This window comes from Ornithorhynchus anatinus, chromosome 1 (genome assembly GCF_004115215.2).
Source record: "Ornithorhynchus anatinus isolate Pmale09 chromosome 1, mOrnAna1.pri.v4, whole genome shotgun sequence".
Classification (NCBI taxonomy): Eukaryota; Metazoa; Chordata; class Mammalia; order Monotremata; family Ornithorhynchidae; genus Ornithorhynchus; species Ornithorhynchus anatinus.
Window position 1 is genome coordinate 63,403,761 of NC_041728.1, and position 15,739 is coordinate 63,419,499.

The following is a 15,739-nucleotide window of genomic DNA, read 5'->3' on the forward strand; positions in this document are numbered from 1 at the left end:
GCGCTTAGGACAGCGCTCTGCGCACAACGGATACTACTGATGAATGAGAAGCCACAGATCTAGTTCAGAGAGACACGCCTGAATCTCCATGGGGAAAACCGAACAGCAGGGTGAAGATCTTTCGTAGTCTCAACGTGTGTTTAATGGGGCTAACAATCAGACTCCATCCAGTTGAGGGCCGCGAACAGAAATGGGGCTCCGTCGGTGGACGGGGCCTAGATTCTGTCCAGGTACCATTGCGGAAATGCTTTCCTTCCACTTGTACATTCCGAGGCCCGATGTTGGGACCCCTTCGTGCCCCCCTTTTCCTGTCCTAGCAAATCCTAGGGTGGACCCACAATGGACACCTGGGAGGGGCAGATGAGGTGACTGGATCTGACACGTTTATTGTTCTAATGGGTCTGAAATGTGTTGGTAGATTCGGGCTTTGGAAAACAAAAATATTACATGGGTGGTAACTTCATTTTGAGGCCAAGAAGAGCTTAAGGTAGGATGTGTGTGAAAGAGAGAAAAAAAGAAAGAATGAATAAATCAGGAATGACCCAGGGCAAAGAGGGGAGAAAGATAGGGAATCTGAGAATTGGGATTTACAAACTAAGGGAGAGGGAGAACATGTATTTAGAACATGTATTTTATCTTGTTTTACCACAGGGGTAAATGTGAGACACAGACCAATGGGAAGCAGCATGGCCTAGTGGAAAGAGCCCGGGCCTGGGAATTAGAGGACCTGGGTTCTAATCCCGGGTCCACCTCATACCTGCCGTGTGACCTTGGGCAAGTCATATAACTTCTCTGTGTCTCCGTTCCCTCGTCTGCAAAACGGGGATTCAATGCCTGTCCTCCCTCCTATTTGGACTGTGAACCCCATGTGGGACCTGATCATACTGTATCCACCAGCGCTTAGTAAAGTGTGTGGCACGTAGTAAGTGCTTAGTAAGCACCACAGCCGTTATTACTATTATTAGAGAGATGTCAGGTGACTTTCCTAAGGTCACACAGCAAGCAAGTGGCAGAGCTGGGATCAGAACTCTTACTTTTATTGCACGCTCTCTAGTGCAGCATAAAGTAAGTCATCAATGAATTAACTCCCTCGCCTTGCTATTGTCCCACTCTCTTCCTTCTGCTACTGTAGGAAAAGTCTTTCATTCCTTCCTTATCCAGACCTTATAGCCTGACCCTGGAAATGCTGTAGAACAGAAAAAGGAATACTTCATAATTTCAACTCGAAAACTATGGGCAATCATATCACTCGGGGGATTTTTCCCAGCGCCAAATAATGCCTAAAGTAGTCTGTTATATGAACCCAGACTTGGGACATTGAGCATAAAACTGCAGGTGGTTTTCAGGTATTTCTAGTCCTTTTGAAAAATTAGCTAAGCTATTTACTTAATGATAATAATTGTGTGGTTTTTTTAAGCACTTACTATGGGCCAAGCACTCTTCTAAGCACTGGGAAAGATACGAGATCATCAGGTCCCACCTGGGGCTCACAATCTAAGCAGGAGGGGGAACAGATATTGAACCCCCATTTTACAGGCTCAGAGAAGTTAAGCCACTTGCCTAAGGTCGTAGAGCAGGTATGTTGCAAGGCTAGGATTAGAACCCAGGTCTTCTGACTCCCAGGCCCGTGCTCTTGTAATGGTTGATTAGACCCCAAAATTATTTGTCAGTTCCATTTATTACATAACTTGGGAGTATTTCCTCTAATGCATTTTGAAGTGCCTTGTAAATTGGGACATTTTTCTTTTATTAAAGGAAAGAGCAGATAGCATCCTTCCTCAGTCAAATTTAGGTACTGTAAAGCTCTGCCATCGTCTTAACTATTCCCTCCTCCAAACCAAGAGCTCTTCCTCTCTTTAATCCTTCATGGAAGTCACCCAACTTTAGTAAACCCTTCTCTCAACCACAGTGTGTTGGGCAGCGAGATCAGAGGCCTGGGAGAGGGACAAGCTTTTCGCCGCCACCCCCCTCTCCCCCCCAGAGCATTTTGGAAAGAGGCTTCTCCATAATAGTGGGAAAACTCTCCCGTTGTGATGAGGCGCAATTCCCAGAGGCAAAGAGAAGGGAATTCCACAGTGGGATCTTCCTGTTAGCTGAGACACGACTTATTCTCCTGCCTACGCTCCCATGATCCACCAGAAGAGGAGTTTCATTGTGGAGATATATTTCCCCCTCCTGGGATAGAAAAAGATCAGGTGGAAATATAAGTTGCTTTATTAGTGCGGCTCTCAGCCTAACAACATAGGCAATGGGCAACGTTGGACAACTGAAGGAACGCTTCACTTCCTTCTGCCTAGAATATCGCCAGTTTGCAGATGTCATTCAGTGATTTGGAGGGAAGGGTTCTGACATCTGTTGAGGTGTGCACGAAATCCTCATAAGGTAAAGGATTTAACACATTGCCATCTTTGAAATGATAATAATGATGGCATTTGTTAAGTGCTTACTGTGTGTGAAAAACTGTTCTAAGCACGGGGTCAGTGTGGATACAGTAATCAGGTTGTCCCGCGTGGGGCTCTCGGTCTTCATCCCCATTTTACAGATGAGGTAACTGAGGCCCAGCGAAGTGAAGTGGCCTGCTCAAGGCGCACAGCTGACAGGTGGCGAAGCTAGGATTAGAACCCACGTCCTCTGACCCAAGCCCATGCTCTTTCCACTATGCCACACTGCTTCTCTAATTGTAGATTTGGGAAACTGTCTCCCCAGAGTTGTGTGTTTCATTGCTTCCAATCAGTCAGGGAACTTGTCTCCCAACTCTTGCTCCCCCGCTTAGACTGTGAGCCTGTATTTGAGCAGGGATGGTCTCTATCTGTTGCTCAATTGTACATTCCAAGTGCTTAGTACAGTGCTCTGCACATAGTAAGCGCTCAATAAATACGATTGAATGAATGCTCTCTCGAGCGCTTAGTGCACTACTCTGCACACAGTAAGCGCCGAATAAATACGACTAATCGATAGATTGATTTCCCCCTTCTTAAGCTATACCTGGGGTAGAAAAAGAAAAGTAAAGCAAGTTAGTTTGGTAATGATCTTAATTTGGGGGGCCTTTTAGAAACCCGATTTCTAAACCTCTTCTCCAAGCACAGCTATGGGACAGCTCTCCACGTGGCTTAAGTACAAAGCTAGAGGACCTGGGTTCCGATCCTGGCTCCACCACGTCTCTGTTATGTAACCTCGGCCAAGTCACTCGACTTCTCTGGGCCTCAGTTAACTCTTCTGTAAAATGGAGATTGAGACCATGAGTCCCGGGGGGACAGGGCCCGAGTCCAACCTGATTTGCTTGTCTCTACCCAGTGCTTAGTAGAGTGCTTGGCACATAGTGAATGCTTAACAGAGGCCATAAAAAAACCAACAATCAAGAAAAGGTGCTTGTCCCTGGCAGTCTTAACCCTCAATAGTTGCAGATAATACTAAGTAAGCCTTGACTTTAGTTTTTTCTGCTCTGATCTTTTGCAAATTGTGGCACTCATTAAATCCTGATTTTGATCATTCTCTTGTTTGGGAATGTGGTTCCTGGGAGGAGTTTTTAATCCCTTATTTGCCTTGGATAATACTGAACACAGGGCGGCCGCTAATCGTCGCCTAGGATTGGGTTTTATTATCTGTCGGATGACAATCACTGGATGGCAGTGTGTGCAAAGCCAGAATGGCATTGACCTCCAACCATGGCAAAAAGGGCTTAGACGGAGTGAGAACTTCTGATGAAAGAAATCAGATGCTTTTTAGGGTTGTTAACAATAGCAATTGATCAGTGGTATTTGAGCACTTACTGTGTGCAGAGCACTGTACTGAGTGCTTGGGAGAGTACAATACAATAGAGTTGGGAGACATGTTCTTTGCCCGCCAGGAGGTAACAGTCTAGAGGAGTTTATAATCAATCAGTGGTATTTATTGAGTGCTTTCTGGGTGCAGAGCACTATACTAAGCACTTGGGAGAGGACAGTGCAACTGAATTAGTGGACATGGTCCCTGCCCATAATGAGATTAATAATAATAATAATAATGATAATAATAAAGTTGGTATTTGTTAAGCGCTTACTATGTGCAGAGCACTGTTCTAGGCGTTGGGGTATACAGGGTAATCAGGTTGTCCCACATGAGGCTCACAGTCTTAATCCCCATTTTACAGATGAGGTAACTGAGGCACAGAGAAGTTAAGTGACTTGCCCACAGTCACATAGCTGCCAAGTGGAAGAGCCGGGGTTTGAACTCATGACCTCTGACTCCCAAGCCGTGCTCTTTCCACGGTGCCACGCTGCTTCTCTACAGGCTAGATTACAGGCTAGAGCGTCAGTCTGGTGGGTTTACACCCACTATTAATCAATAAATGGTATTTATTGAGTACTTACTATTTGCAGAGCACTGTACTAAGTTCTTGGGAGAGTATGGTACACGAGAGTAGACACGTCCCCTTCCCACAATGAGCTCAAAGTCTAGACCGTACGTACCTTAATGTAAATAATCTTTTTGCTCACTCACTGTTTTTATATTACTTAAAGAACTAACATTTTATCTGATGGCTGTTCAGATGCCATCGTAATCTTTTTGGTGTGCTTTTGAACCGGTGAATAATTAGAGCCACTATTATCCCAAGATAATAATAACAACAATTGGGAATTGTCTTTATTGCTGAATTGTACTTTCCAAGGCCTTAGTCCAGTGCTCTGCCCACAATAAACGCTCAATAAATATGATTGAATGAATGAATCAACCTTTGTCATTAATTTGACTCTCTTCTTCCAGAAGGGTTGTTATCTCAATAGTGCCAGCCAATGAAAAGATCATAGCATTGATTACAATTGCCACTGTAAATTCAAGGATTTAAAAGAGTCACATTAATGAGTTCATTCAACAGTATTTATTGAGTGCTTACCATGTGCAGGGCACTGTACTAAGTGCTTGGAATGGACAGTTCGGCAACAAATCAAGACAACCCCTGCCCAATGATGGGCTCACAGTCTAATCGAATCGAGTTGAATCTGCGAAAGAATTACACCTTAGGTAAACTTTATATTTCTTTCTTCCTCAGGTGACTGAAGTTGGGATTGTTTAAGAGGATAGCTCCAATTTGGGACCAGAATTACTCATCCTGTATTTTGGTTTACTGAAGGAGGATCAAGAGTTAGGAACTCCTAGGATCCCCTGTCTTGCTCCCTTTATTCATCCTCCCCACCCAGCCCCACAGCACCTATGGACATAGCTGTAATTTATTTATATCAATGTCTGTCGCCTTCTCTAGACTCTGAGCTCGGTGTGGGCAGGGAATATGTCTGTTGTTATAGTGTCCTCTCCCAAGTGCTTAATACAGTGCTCTGCACCCAGTAAGTGCTTGATAAATATAATTGACCGTCTGCCTGACTGAGGATCCAATTGGTCGATCTGGGTAGGCCCCAGCAACTCTGGCTGGGCCAGAAACCTGAATTAGACAACACCAACTCTGGGATTTAGTTGGTATGTCCAACTGGAAAGCTCACAATAAAAACCATTAAAGTTGAGGTTTACAGTTATACTGTTATGATCACTGTTATTATTAATGTTTATCATCATCATTATTATTATTATTATTGTTATTTAAAGCCACCAAGACTGAAGACTGCCCAGGCCAAGCAAATGATCTGGCTATGAGAAGCCAGTCACCCCAGGCTTCCCCTGGGTAGCTGGCTTTCCTTAGAGGAAAAGGCAAGGAAATAGCGTTTAGTCTAAAACAATCCCCAGATTAAGGTAGTGAGCAAGTTAAGTTACTCTAGCATCTTTTTTAACCTGCTGAGAAGCAGCATGGCCTAGAGGATAGAGCACGGGCCTGGGAGTCCGAAGGACCTGGGTTCCGGTCCCGGATCCACCACTTTTTTGCTGTGTGACCTTGGCCAAGTCATTCATTCAGTCATCCATCCATTCATTCAGTCGTATCTATCGAGCACTTACTCTATGCAAAGGACTGTACTAAGCCCTTGGGAGAGTTCAGAGTAACAATAGACCCATTCCCTGCCCACAATGAGCTTAATAATAGCGATGGAATTTGTTAAGCGCTTACTATGTGCCAAGCGCTCTTCTAAGCACTGGAGTAGATACAAGGTAATCAGATTGTCCCACGTGCAACTCAGTGTCTTCAATCCCATTTTACAGATGAGGTAACTGAGGCTCAGAGAAGTGAAGTGACTTGCCCAAAGTCACACAGCTGATGGGTGGCGGAGCCGGGATTAGAACCCACGACTTCTGCCTCCCAAGCCCATGCTCTTTCCACTAAGCCACGCTGCTTCTCTGAGCTTACATTCTAGGCCGGTAGACAGACATTAATATGAGTGAATGAATAAGTACATAAATAAAATAAGTAAACTTGACTCTTCTGTGCCTCATCTATAAAATGGAGTTGAAAACTGCGAGTCCCATGTGGGACACGGACTGTGTCCAACCTGACTCTCTTGTATCTTCCCCCCCCAGTGCTTAGTACAGTGCCTGGCACATAGTAAGCGCTGAGAATAGAAGGAAGGAAGTGACCTCATCTGGAAAATGGGGATGAAGACTGGCAGCCCCACGTGGGACAACCTGATGACCCTGTATCTTTTCCCCCCATTTCCCTCTGCTCCTCCCCCTCTCCCTTCCCATCCCCTCGGCACTGTACTCGTCCACTCAACTGTATATATTTTCATTACCCTATTTATTTTGTTAATGAATTGTACATCTCCTTGATTCTATTTAGTTGCCATTGTTTTTACGAGATGTTCTTCCCCTCGACTCTATTTATCGCCATCGTTCTCGTCTGTCCGTCTCCCCCGATTAGACCATAAGCCCGTCAAACGGCAGGGACTGTCTCTATCTGTTGCCAACTTGTTCATTCCAAGCGCTTAGTACAGTGCTCTGCACATAGTAAGTGCTCAATAAATACTATTGAATGAATATACCCTGATTAAAAAAAAAAGCCCAAACAGATCAAAGAGACGTCCTTTACCTCATGGGTGAGCTCTTCCAAGTGGGTTCCAAGGAGTAGGTAGGTTCCTCTCCAGTGGAAATCGAAACCAACGCCCTTGCCGTTACCCAGATCCTTCTCCAGGAGAACCGGGCCAAGTAAGCGCTCAATAAATACTATTGAATGAATCCCTTCAGGGAGGCGGGATGCTCCTGCCATTAGCAAAGGAGTTGGCCTCCTCCCTGAAGTTTCCAGGCAATTCTAGACAGGAGACTATTTTTCCCCTCCTTCCTGGCTCGTGACTTTGCTGCCCAGCCGGTTTGAGAGAAAAACTCATCTGGAGTAAGTAGTCTTACATAATTTATGGGGTATACTAATTAGTCGGTAATAACTAAGGAGATAAAGGTGTGAGCTTAGGGACGACATAGACTCTGAAATTTTCTAGACTATCTGAACAATTTACAACTGCGTTATGCTTTCATCCATACTGCTTTTATACGAAAGAAAAGATTCTTTGTATTACTCGTACAATTGCACTACTGTTACATGGAAAATGTTTCAAAGAAACACGAGACCCAGCGTGACCTCGTGGATAGAACACGGGCCTGGGAGTCAGAAGGACTTGGATTCTAATCCTGACTCCGCCACTTGTTTGCCATGTGCCCTTGGCCAAGTCACTTAGCTTTCCTGCGCTTCAGTGCCCTCATCTGTAAAATGGGGATTAAGACTGTGAGCCCCAAGTGGGGCGTGGACTGTGTCCCACCTGATTAACTTGTATCTACCCCAGTGCTTAGGACAGCGCCTAGCACATAGTAAGCACTTAAGTGGCCCTTAAGCCGCCGCTGCTCCCCATCCTCCCCCTGCCAACTGGTAAACTAACAGTAATTATTTTTATAATTACAATAATGTACAATTATATAACAATATGCTTATTATAAGATTACTGATATTCGTTACCATGCGCCAAGCCCTGGCCTAAGCACGGGGGTAGATAGAAGATCATCAGGTAGCAGAATAATTCGCCTGGACTGCCTGTTGTTTTCCCACTGCCGCTTGAAATTCATCAGTCGTATCTCTGAAGGCTGTTCAGTTGGTTTTTTGTATTGATGGTATTTGGTAAACACTTCTCATGATTAGAACCCATGACCTCTGCCTCCCAAGCCCACACTCTTTCCACTAAGCCACGCTGCTTCTCTGAACCTACAGTCTAGACAGGTAGGCAGACATTAATATGAGTGAATGAATAAGTACATAAAATAAGTAAACTTGCCTCTTCCATGCCTCATCTATAAAACGGGGATGAAAACTGCGAGTTCCTAGATACAAGTTAATCAGCTTGGACACCTGCTGGGTGACCTGGGGCAAGTCACTTCACTTCTTTGGGTATCGGTTCCCTCAGCTGTATAATGGGGGTTGAGACGGTGAATGCTCTGTGGAACAGGACTGCGCCCAACGTAATTATCTTGTATCTACCCCGACGCGTGCCTGGCTCGTAGTAAGCCTTTAACAAAGACCACAATTATTATTATTACTAGTCTTAATAAAGCTCTCTCTAGCAGCCGCTGGAACCCCCTTCCTTGAAGGTCACTAACTGTGCCCCTTGGGCAAGTGAGAAATCTGCTGCTGTTCCCTAGGGCAGCCATGGCCACCCACCCCTCCTCCAAACACCTGCTGTGGTCCCCCTTGACTCACCTCAGCTGCATATTTCCATTCCTTCATCACCTCCCCAGCCCTTTTGCAGAGCATGTTGTAAGTAGCCCCAAAAGCCTGTGTACTCACTTTTCACTTCCCCAACATGGGATAAATCAGGGTGGTGCCCCAAAAGCCCCTTAAAAAAAAAAAATCCTCCCGGAAGAGGGGAGAGTAGTGGCGCCACAGATTTGGGTTCTAATCCTGGTGCCGCCACTCGTCAGCTGGGAGACATAGATAAGTGAAGTGACTTGCCCAAGATCACCCAGCAGATAGGTGTCGGAGCCGGGATGAGAACGCAGGTTCTCCTGACTCCCGGACTCCCAGGCCACACTGCTTCCCTAGCACACTTTACTATGTGCCAGAGACTGTACTAAGCGCTCGGGTAAATACAAGCCAATCAGGTTGGACACAGTCCCTGTCCCACATTGCACTCGCCATGTTAATCCCCGTTTTACAGATGAGGTAACTGTGAAAGAAGTGAAGTGACCTGTCCGAGGCCACACAGCAGACGAGTGGCGGAGATGGAATTAAAACCCAGGTCCTTCTGACTCCAAGGCTCTTCTGTCCGTTGTTTCCCAGTAGCCCTGATGGGCGGCTGTGAATGTGAAGGGGTGAAATTAAAGAGTTTGGGGTAGGCTGCTTCAGGGACAGATATGCTTGGCTGTCTCCATTTTGTTGAGTACTGCTCCTAGAGCTTTCATTCAAAAGTACTTCAGAGGACTTAGAAGCTAATTTGTCTCACTGTCTAAAAGATCTTAAGAGAAAAGTTATTTACATCTGTCTTGTTTATTAACTGATCACTGGTCATTCACTTGTCAGTTGTGTGACCGTGGGCAAGTCACTTCACTTCTCTGTACCTCAGTTCCCTCATCTGTGAAATGGGGATGAAGAGTGTGAGCCTCACGTGGGACAACCTGATTACCCTGTATCTCCCCCAGCGCTTAGAACAGTGCTCTGCACAGAGTAAGCGCTTAACAAATACCAACATTATTGTTCACTTCACTTAGTTTATGGCCCTGTCTCTAGGGTTGGGAAAGGAGTTCACTGGGAAAGTCTCCCCTCTAGGTCATTGTGGTCAGGGGATGCGTCTGTTTATCATTAGATCGTACCTCTCCCAAGCACTCAGTACAGTGCTCCGCACCCAGTAAGCGCTCGATAAATGCGATCGAATGACTGACCGTGTGTTTTGTTTCTGGGACAACCTGATTACCCTGTATCTCCCCCAGCGCTTAGAACAGTGCTCTGCACAGAGTAAGCGCTTAACAAATACCAACATTATTATTTTTATTATTTAAGGTTTCAAGGTTCTGCCCACCCAGACACTCTTGTAAAGATTGGATCGGACCCCCGGACAGATACTCAAACCTGCGGCCCATCAAATTCTACGTCCCCGAGAACGAATCTCCGCTGGAACAGCAGCTGCGAAAATTACGCCAGGAAACCCAAGAATGGAACCAGCGATTCTGGGCCACTCAGAACCTGGCCTTCTGGAAGGTGAGGGGAGAGAGCGCCGGGCTGGCAGATGAGGGGCCGGGCCACCTGGTAGTGATTCTCGTTGGCAGTTCGCCTTTTGCACAACTCTTCTTCAAAGGCTGCGTCTCATGTTGCCGTAGTTGGAAAAATTAGTCATTCGTTCTCATAGATCGTGCAATGCTTTGCAGTCAGTTCTCCTACAGTGCAGGATTGCCTTCTTAATTGTAATACGACAAGCAGCGTGGCACAGTGGGTGGAACCCGGGCCTAGGAGCCAGAAAGTCATGGGTTCTAATCCAGGTGCCGCCATTTGTCTGCTGTGTGACCTTGAGCAAGTCACTTCACTTCTCTGGGCCTCAGTTACCTCATCTGTAAAAGGAGGATTGAGACTGTGAGCCTCAGGTGGGTCACCGACTGTGTCCAACCAGGTTTGCTTGCGTCCACCTAAGTGCTTAGTACCGTGCCTGGCACATAGTAAGCACTTAACAAATGCCATTATTATTATAATGGGAATTATGAGAATAATGATTGTGGAAGTAAGTGATTTCTCCGTGTCAAGCACTGTACTAAACCCTGGGGTAGATAGAAGATAATCGGGTCAGAACCGGTCCCTGTTCCACATGGGGCTCGTGGTCTAAGGGAGAGGGAGAACAGGCAGCGAGTCCCCATTTTACAGTTGTGGAAGCAAGGCAGAGGAAAGTCAAGTGACTTTCTCAAAGTCACACAGCAGCCAGGATTAGAACCCAAAGTCAGAGGCCTCCCAGGTGCGCAGGATTTCCACTTGCCACACTGCTTCCCGTAGCCCCCATGCCTTGAGCCATGCTGGGCTTATGCTTACAAACCTTGCTCCGTGTTCTGTCCAGGCAGATGTGATTTCTCAGGGAGCCATTCTCTCATTCTTCCAAAGCGTGAAGTGAAAACACGCATTTTAGACCTGACTGTATCTGCGGGGTCTGACGCTGTCCTCACAAGGGCATCAGGGTGATAATGCATGAACTGTTGTTTTCATTTTTCAAATGTCAGTTATAAGGGACAGTCATCTGAATGTTCACAAAGCAAAATTTGCGGTAGGTTAATGTAGAGAAGCAGCGTGGCTCAGTGGAAAGAGCCCGGGCTTGGGAGTCAGAGAACGTGGGTTCTAATCCAGGCTCCGCCACTTGTCAGCTGTGTGACCTTAGGCAAGTCACTTCATTTCTCTGGGCCTCTGTCACTTCATCTGTAAAATGGGGATTAAGACTGTGAGCCCCACGTGGGGACAACCTGATAACCTTGTATCCACCCCAGTGCTTAGAACAGTGCTTGGCACATAGTAAGCGCTTAATAAGTACCATCATCATTATTATTTATTCTTACACATCTTGGTAGGCTAAATCTAAAAGGCTGTTTCTCATCACCCCTTTGGAGATGTGAATGATCTGTCTTTTCTAGACTGTGAGCCTGTTGGGCAGGGATTGTCTCTGTTGCTGAGATGTAATTTCCAAGCACTTAGTACAGTGCTGTGCACACAGTAAGCGCTCAATATATGTGATTGAATGAATAATCTAGAGAAAGTAATTTTGAGAGTTAAGAGAAAAGCAGCATGACCTTGTAGATAGAGCACGGGCCTGGAAGCCAGAGGATCTGGGTTCTGATCGTGACTCTGCTGTGTGACTTTGGGCAAATCACCTCATTTCTCTATGCCTCTGTTCCCTCATTTGTAAAATGGGAATTAAGACTGGGAGCCCCACGTGGGACATGGACTGTGTCCGACCTGACTATCCTGTATCTACCTGAGCACTACGAAGTTAAGAAATAACATTTCTTTTTTTAAAAAAGAGTTCCCATAGAGAAGATACAGGAGAACCACAGCTGAAATTCCACCGGTGGAATCTAGAAGACCTGTAGTTTCCAGGCGCAAGCCAGTCAATCAGTTAATCAGTGGTATTCATTGAGCACTTACTGAGTGTAGAGCACTGTTCTAAGGACTTGGGAAAGTACAGCGGAATGGAGTTGATAGCTGCTAACCCTGCCCACCTTGGAAGTATCCCTGCTACTTTGCCAATTATTGGCTCTCTGATCTTGAGAGAGAGAAAGAGAAGCAAAACAACTGGAAAATGATCCAGACCAGTGAGCGCTAAAGATGATTTGTATCATAAACCCTTGATAATAATAATGTTGGTATTTGTTAAGCGCTTACTATGTGCAGAGCACTGTTCTAAGTGCTGGGGTATACAGGGTATTCAGGTTGTCCCACATGAGGCTCACAGTCCTAATCCCGTTTTTACAGATGAGGTAACTGAGGCACAGAGAAGTGAAGTGACTTGCCCACAGTCACACAGCTGACAAGTAGCAGAGCTGGGATTGGAACCCATGACCTCTGACTCCTAAGCCCGTGCTCTTTCCACTGAGAGATCTGATCAAACTGTTGGTGATTGAGTTAATCCTGTCTTTAGAATCAGCACTCTTCGTACTTGGCTTTTAGTAAATTTAGCTGTATTTGGCTTCGTAGGACAGAACAAAATTGTGGAAGTTTCTTTTTTCTGATGAACCAATGTTTGTTCAGTGGTCCAAGGTTACCCAAAAAAATGGAATTTATAGAATGAGATAAATACTCCACTCTACTGCTATTACGGTGTTGAGCATTTCTATAGTAGTAATAATTTACAATCATTACTGTCACTTAACTTCTCTGTGCCTCAGTTTTCTTACCTGTAAATTGGAGATTCAATATCTGTTCTCTCTCCTTTTTAACCTGTAAGTTTATTATGGGCAGAGAAGGTATCTGATATCTCTTTTGTGATGTACACTCCCAAGCGCATAGTACAATTTTCTGCACACAGTAAGCTCTCAATAAATACCATGGGGAAGCAGCTTGGTTTAGTGGATAGAGGATGGGCCTGGGGGTCAGAAGATCTTGGGTTCTAATCCAGATCCGCCACTCGTCTGCCGTGTGGCTTCGGGCAAGTCACTTCACTTCTTTGTGCCTCAGTTACCTCATCTGTAAAATGGGGATTGAGACTGTGAGCTCTACCTACATGGACAGGAACTTGCATGTATCCACCCCAGTGCTTAGTATAGTGCTTGGCACAGTGAGCACTTAAAAAATACCACAATTATTATTATTATTTTCCTCCTTCTTAGACTGTAGGCTCATTGTGGGCAGGGAAGGTGTCTGCCAGTTCTGTTGGATTGTACTCTCCCAAGTACTTAGTACAGTGTTCTACACACAGTAAGTACTCAATAAATATGATTGAATGAATGAATGAATCAACCTGCCAGGGTCATGGCAACTAGGAGTGGGAGCAAGATGAGCACAGGCATTTCTGACTTCAGATAATGATAATTAGTGTGTGTAATTATCCTCCAAATCAGTTTGCCACAGAGGAGCCCAGTTTGTAGAAAATGGAGATGAGAGAAAAAGCAGTGAGGGGTAGTATCTGATTCATTCAGTTATATTTCAGCCATATTTACTGTGCAAAGCAAATATCTGATATTGGTAAAATTAGTATAGTACAAGTGTCTGAAAGTGTTGACCCATCTATGACCTGGCGTCAGTATGCCCAAAGTTACAGTACTTTAGTAAGTAAAGACTGTTTCATTTTTAAAGGAAAAAGAAGAATTCATCTATAGAAGATTGAAAGCTAAAGGTTTGGAAGTGAGAGATGAAACAGGTTAGTAATCGCATATTGTTCTGTGGTTTCAGGTGCACCTTGGGAAATAGTTCTGTTCAAAACTAAAGTAAAAGCGGATTCACGTCTATCTAGTGGGAAAATCCTTTTCATCCGAACGTCATGGCTTCCAGATTTGGAAGGCGGCTTTCAATCAACAGCTAATTCTGCTGTACTCTCCCAAGTGCTTAGTTCAATGCACTGCATGCAGTAAGCACTCAATAAATACGATCGATTGACTGCGTGCAGAGCACTGTACTAAGCTCTTGGGAGGGTACAACATAAAGTTGGTAGATACGTTCCCTGTCCACAATAAGCTTACAGTCTAGAGGGGGGTCAGACATTAATATAAATAAATAAGTTACAGATATGTACATAAGAGCTTTGGGGCTGAAATTGGAGTGATTGTCAAGTGCTTAAAGGGTTCCAGCTCCAAGTTGTGTAGATGAAGCAGAAGGGAGAGGGAGTCGGGGAAAAGAGGAATTAATTGGGAAAGGCCTCTAGGAGGAGAGGTGATTTTAATAATGCTTTGAAGTTGGGGAGAGTGATGGTCTGGCATATATGGAGAGAGGGGGAGTTCCAGCCTGAAGGCAGGACATGGGCAAGCAGTCAGTGGTGAGTTAACGAGGTCGTGGCACAGTGAACAAACTGGCATTAGTGGAGTTAAGTGCTTGGCCTGGGCTGGACATCCTGGTAAAGTTCAGGAATTAAAGGTCTTTAATAATATTAATCATAATGGTATTTGTTAAGCACTTACTATGTGCCAGGCACTGTATTAAGTGCTGGGCTAGATACAAGCAAATCGGGTTGGACACAGTCCCTGTGGGGCTCACAGTGTGAACCCCCATTTTACAGATGAGGTAACTGAGTTGCAGAGAAGTAAAGTGACTTGCCTCAGGTCACCCAACAGATAAATGGCAGAGCCAGGATTAGAACCCATAACTTTCTGACTCGCAGGCCCATCCCCGATGCATATTTCACCCTTCTAGCCATTCCGTCCCTCCCCATCTCATCCCCTAGCATTACGGCAGACAGTGTCTCAGATCTCTACAAGAAGCCACTGAAACCGAAAGAAACAGTCAGGGCTGAGATGAGAGAAGGGGAGGGACCGCGTGTGAGTACTGGCTTGTCTCCGGTGTAGATTTCTCTACTCTGCTATCTGAACAACTCCCAGGGGTGATGGCCTACGCCCGACATACCGACACATGGGAAGCAGTGTGATTGAGTGGAAAGAGCCTGGGTCTGGGCGTTAAGAGACCTGAGAGTTTTATTCTTAGCTCTGCACCTGGCCTGAAGTTAAGTGCTTAGTTCAGTGCTCTGCACACAGTAAGCGCTCAATAAATACGATTGAATGAATGACCTCGGTTTCTCACCTGTATTTGAAAAGGGCAGTGAGCAGGTGAATAGGGCTATGTCCTTTAATGCTGGTCACACTGTGGTGTTTCTTATTTCTCTTCTTTAAAATACGCAAATCAGAAATGGAAGGGGATCCGTTTTCCTTAAAAGAGATCTTCAGTCAATCAGTGGTATTTATTGAATGCAGAGCACAGTTCTAAGTGCTTAGGAGAGTACAGTTCAGTGCAGTGGGGAGATACAATCCCTGAACTCAAGGAGCAAAATATTCTGGATATTGCTTCTGGAGAAGCATCGCGGCCTCATGGATAGAGCACGGGCCTGAGAGGCAGAAGGACCTAGGTTCTAATCCCGGCTCTGCCACTTGTCTGCTTTGGAACCTTGGGCCAGTCATTTCACTTCTCTCTGCCTCAGTTTCCTTATCTGCAAAACAGGGATGTAGACCAGGAGCCCCAAGTGGGATAGAGATATGCTTGTATCCACCCCAGTGCTTAGTACGGTACCTGACACACAGTAAATGCTTAACAAATGCCACAGTTGTTATTATCCCGGCTCTGCCACTTGTCAGCTGTTGTGACTGTGGGCAAGTCACTTCACTTCTCTGAGCCTCAGTGACCTCATCTGTAAAATGGGGATTGACTGTGAGACTGAAGTGGGACAACCTGATGACC

At 45.4% G+C, this 15,739-nt stretch overlaps 1 protein-coding gene across 3 annotated transcripts in view; it reads left to right on the forward strand.

The window, feature by feature from the left end:
* The window catches only part of LOC100076973 (cytochrome c oxidase assembly factor 8), a 57,564-nt gene continuing 41,825 nt past the window's right edge, over positions 1 to 15,739 (forward strand). For 2 of the 3 annotated variants that reach the window (XR_003759832.1, XM_029065849.2), the window contains exons 1-3: positions 1 to 230; positions 9,893 to 10,090; positions 13,655 to 13,718. Coding sequence is in view for 2 of the 3 variants with exons in the window: in XM_029065849.2 (XP_028921682.1) it covers positions 144 to 230; positions 9,893 to 10,090; positions 13,655 to 13,718 (349 nt within the window). In the remaining variant the exon portion in view is untranslated. The remainder of the gene's footprint in view (positions 231 to 9,892; positions 10,091 to 13,654; positions 13,719 to 15,739) is intronic. The other variant, XM_007665151.4, reaches the window with a different exon arrangement.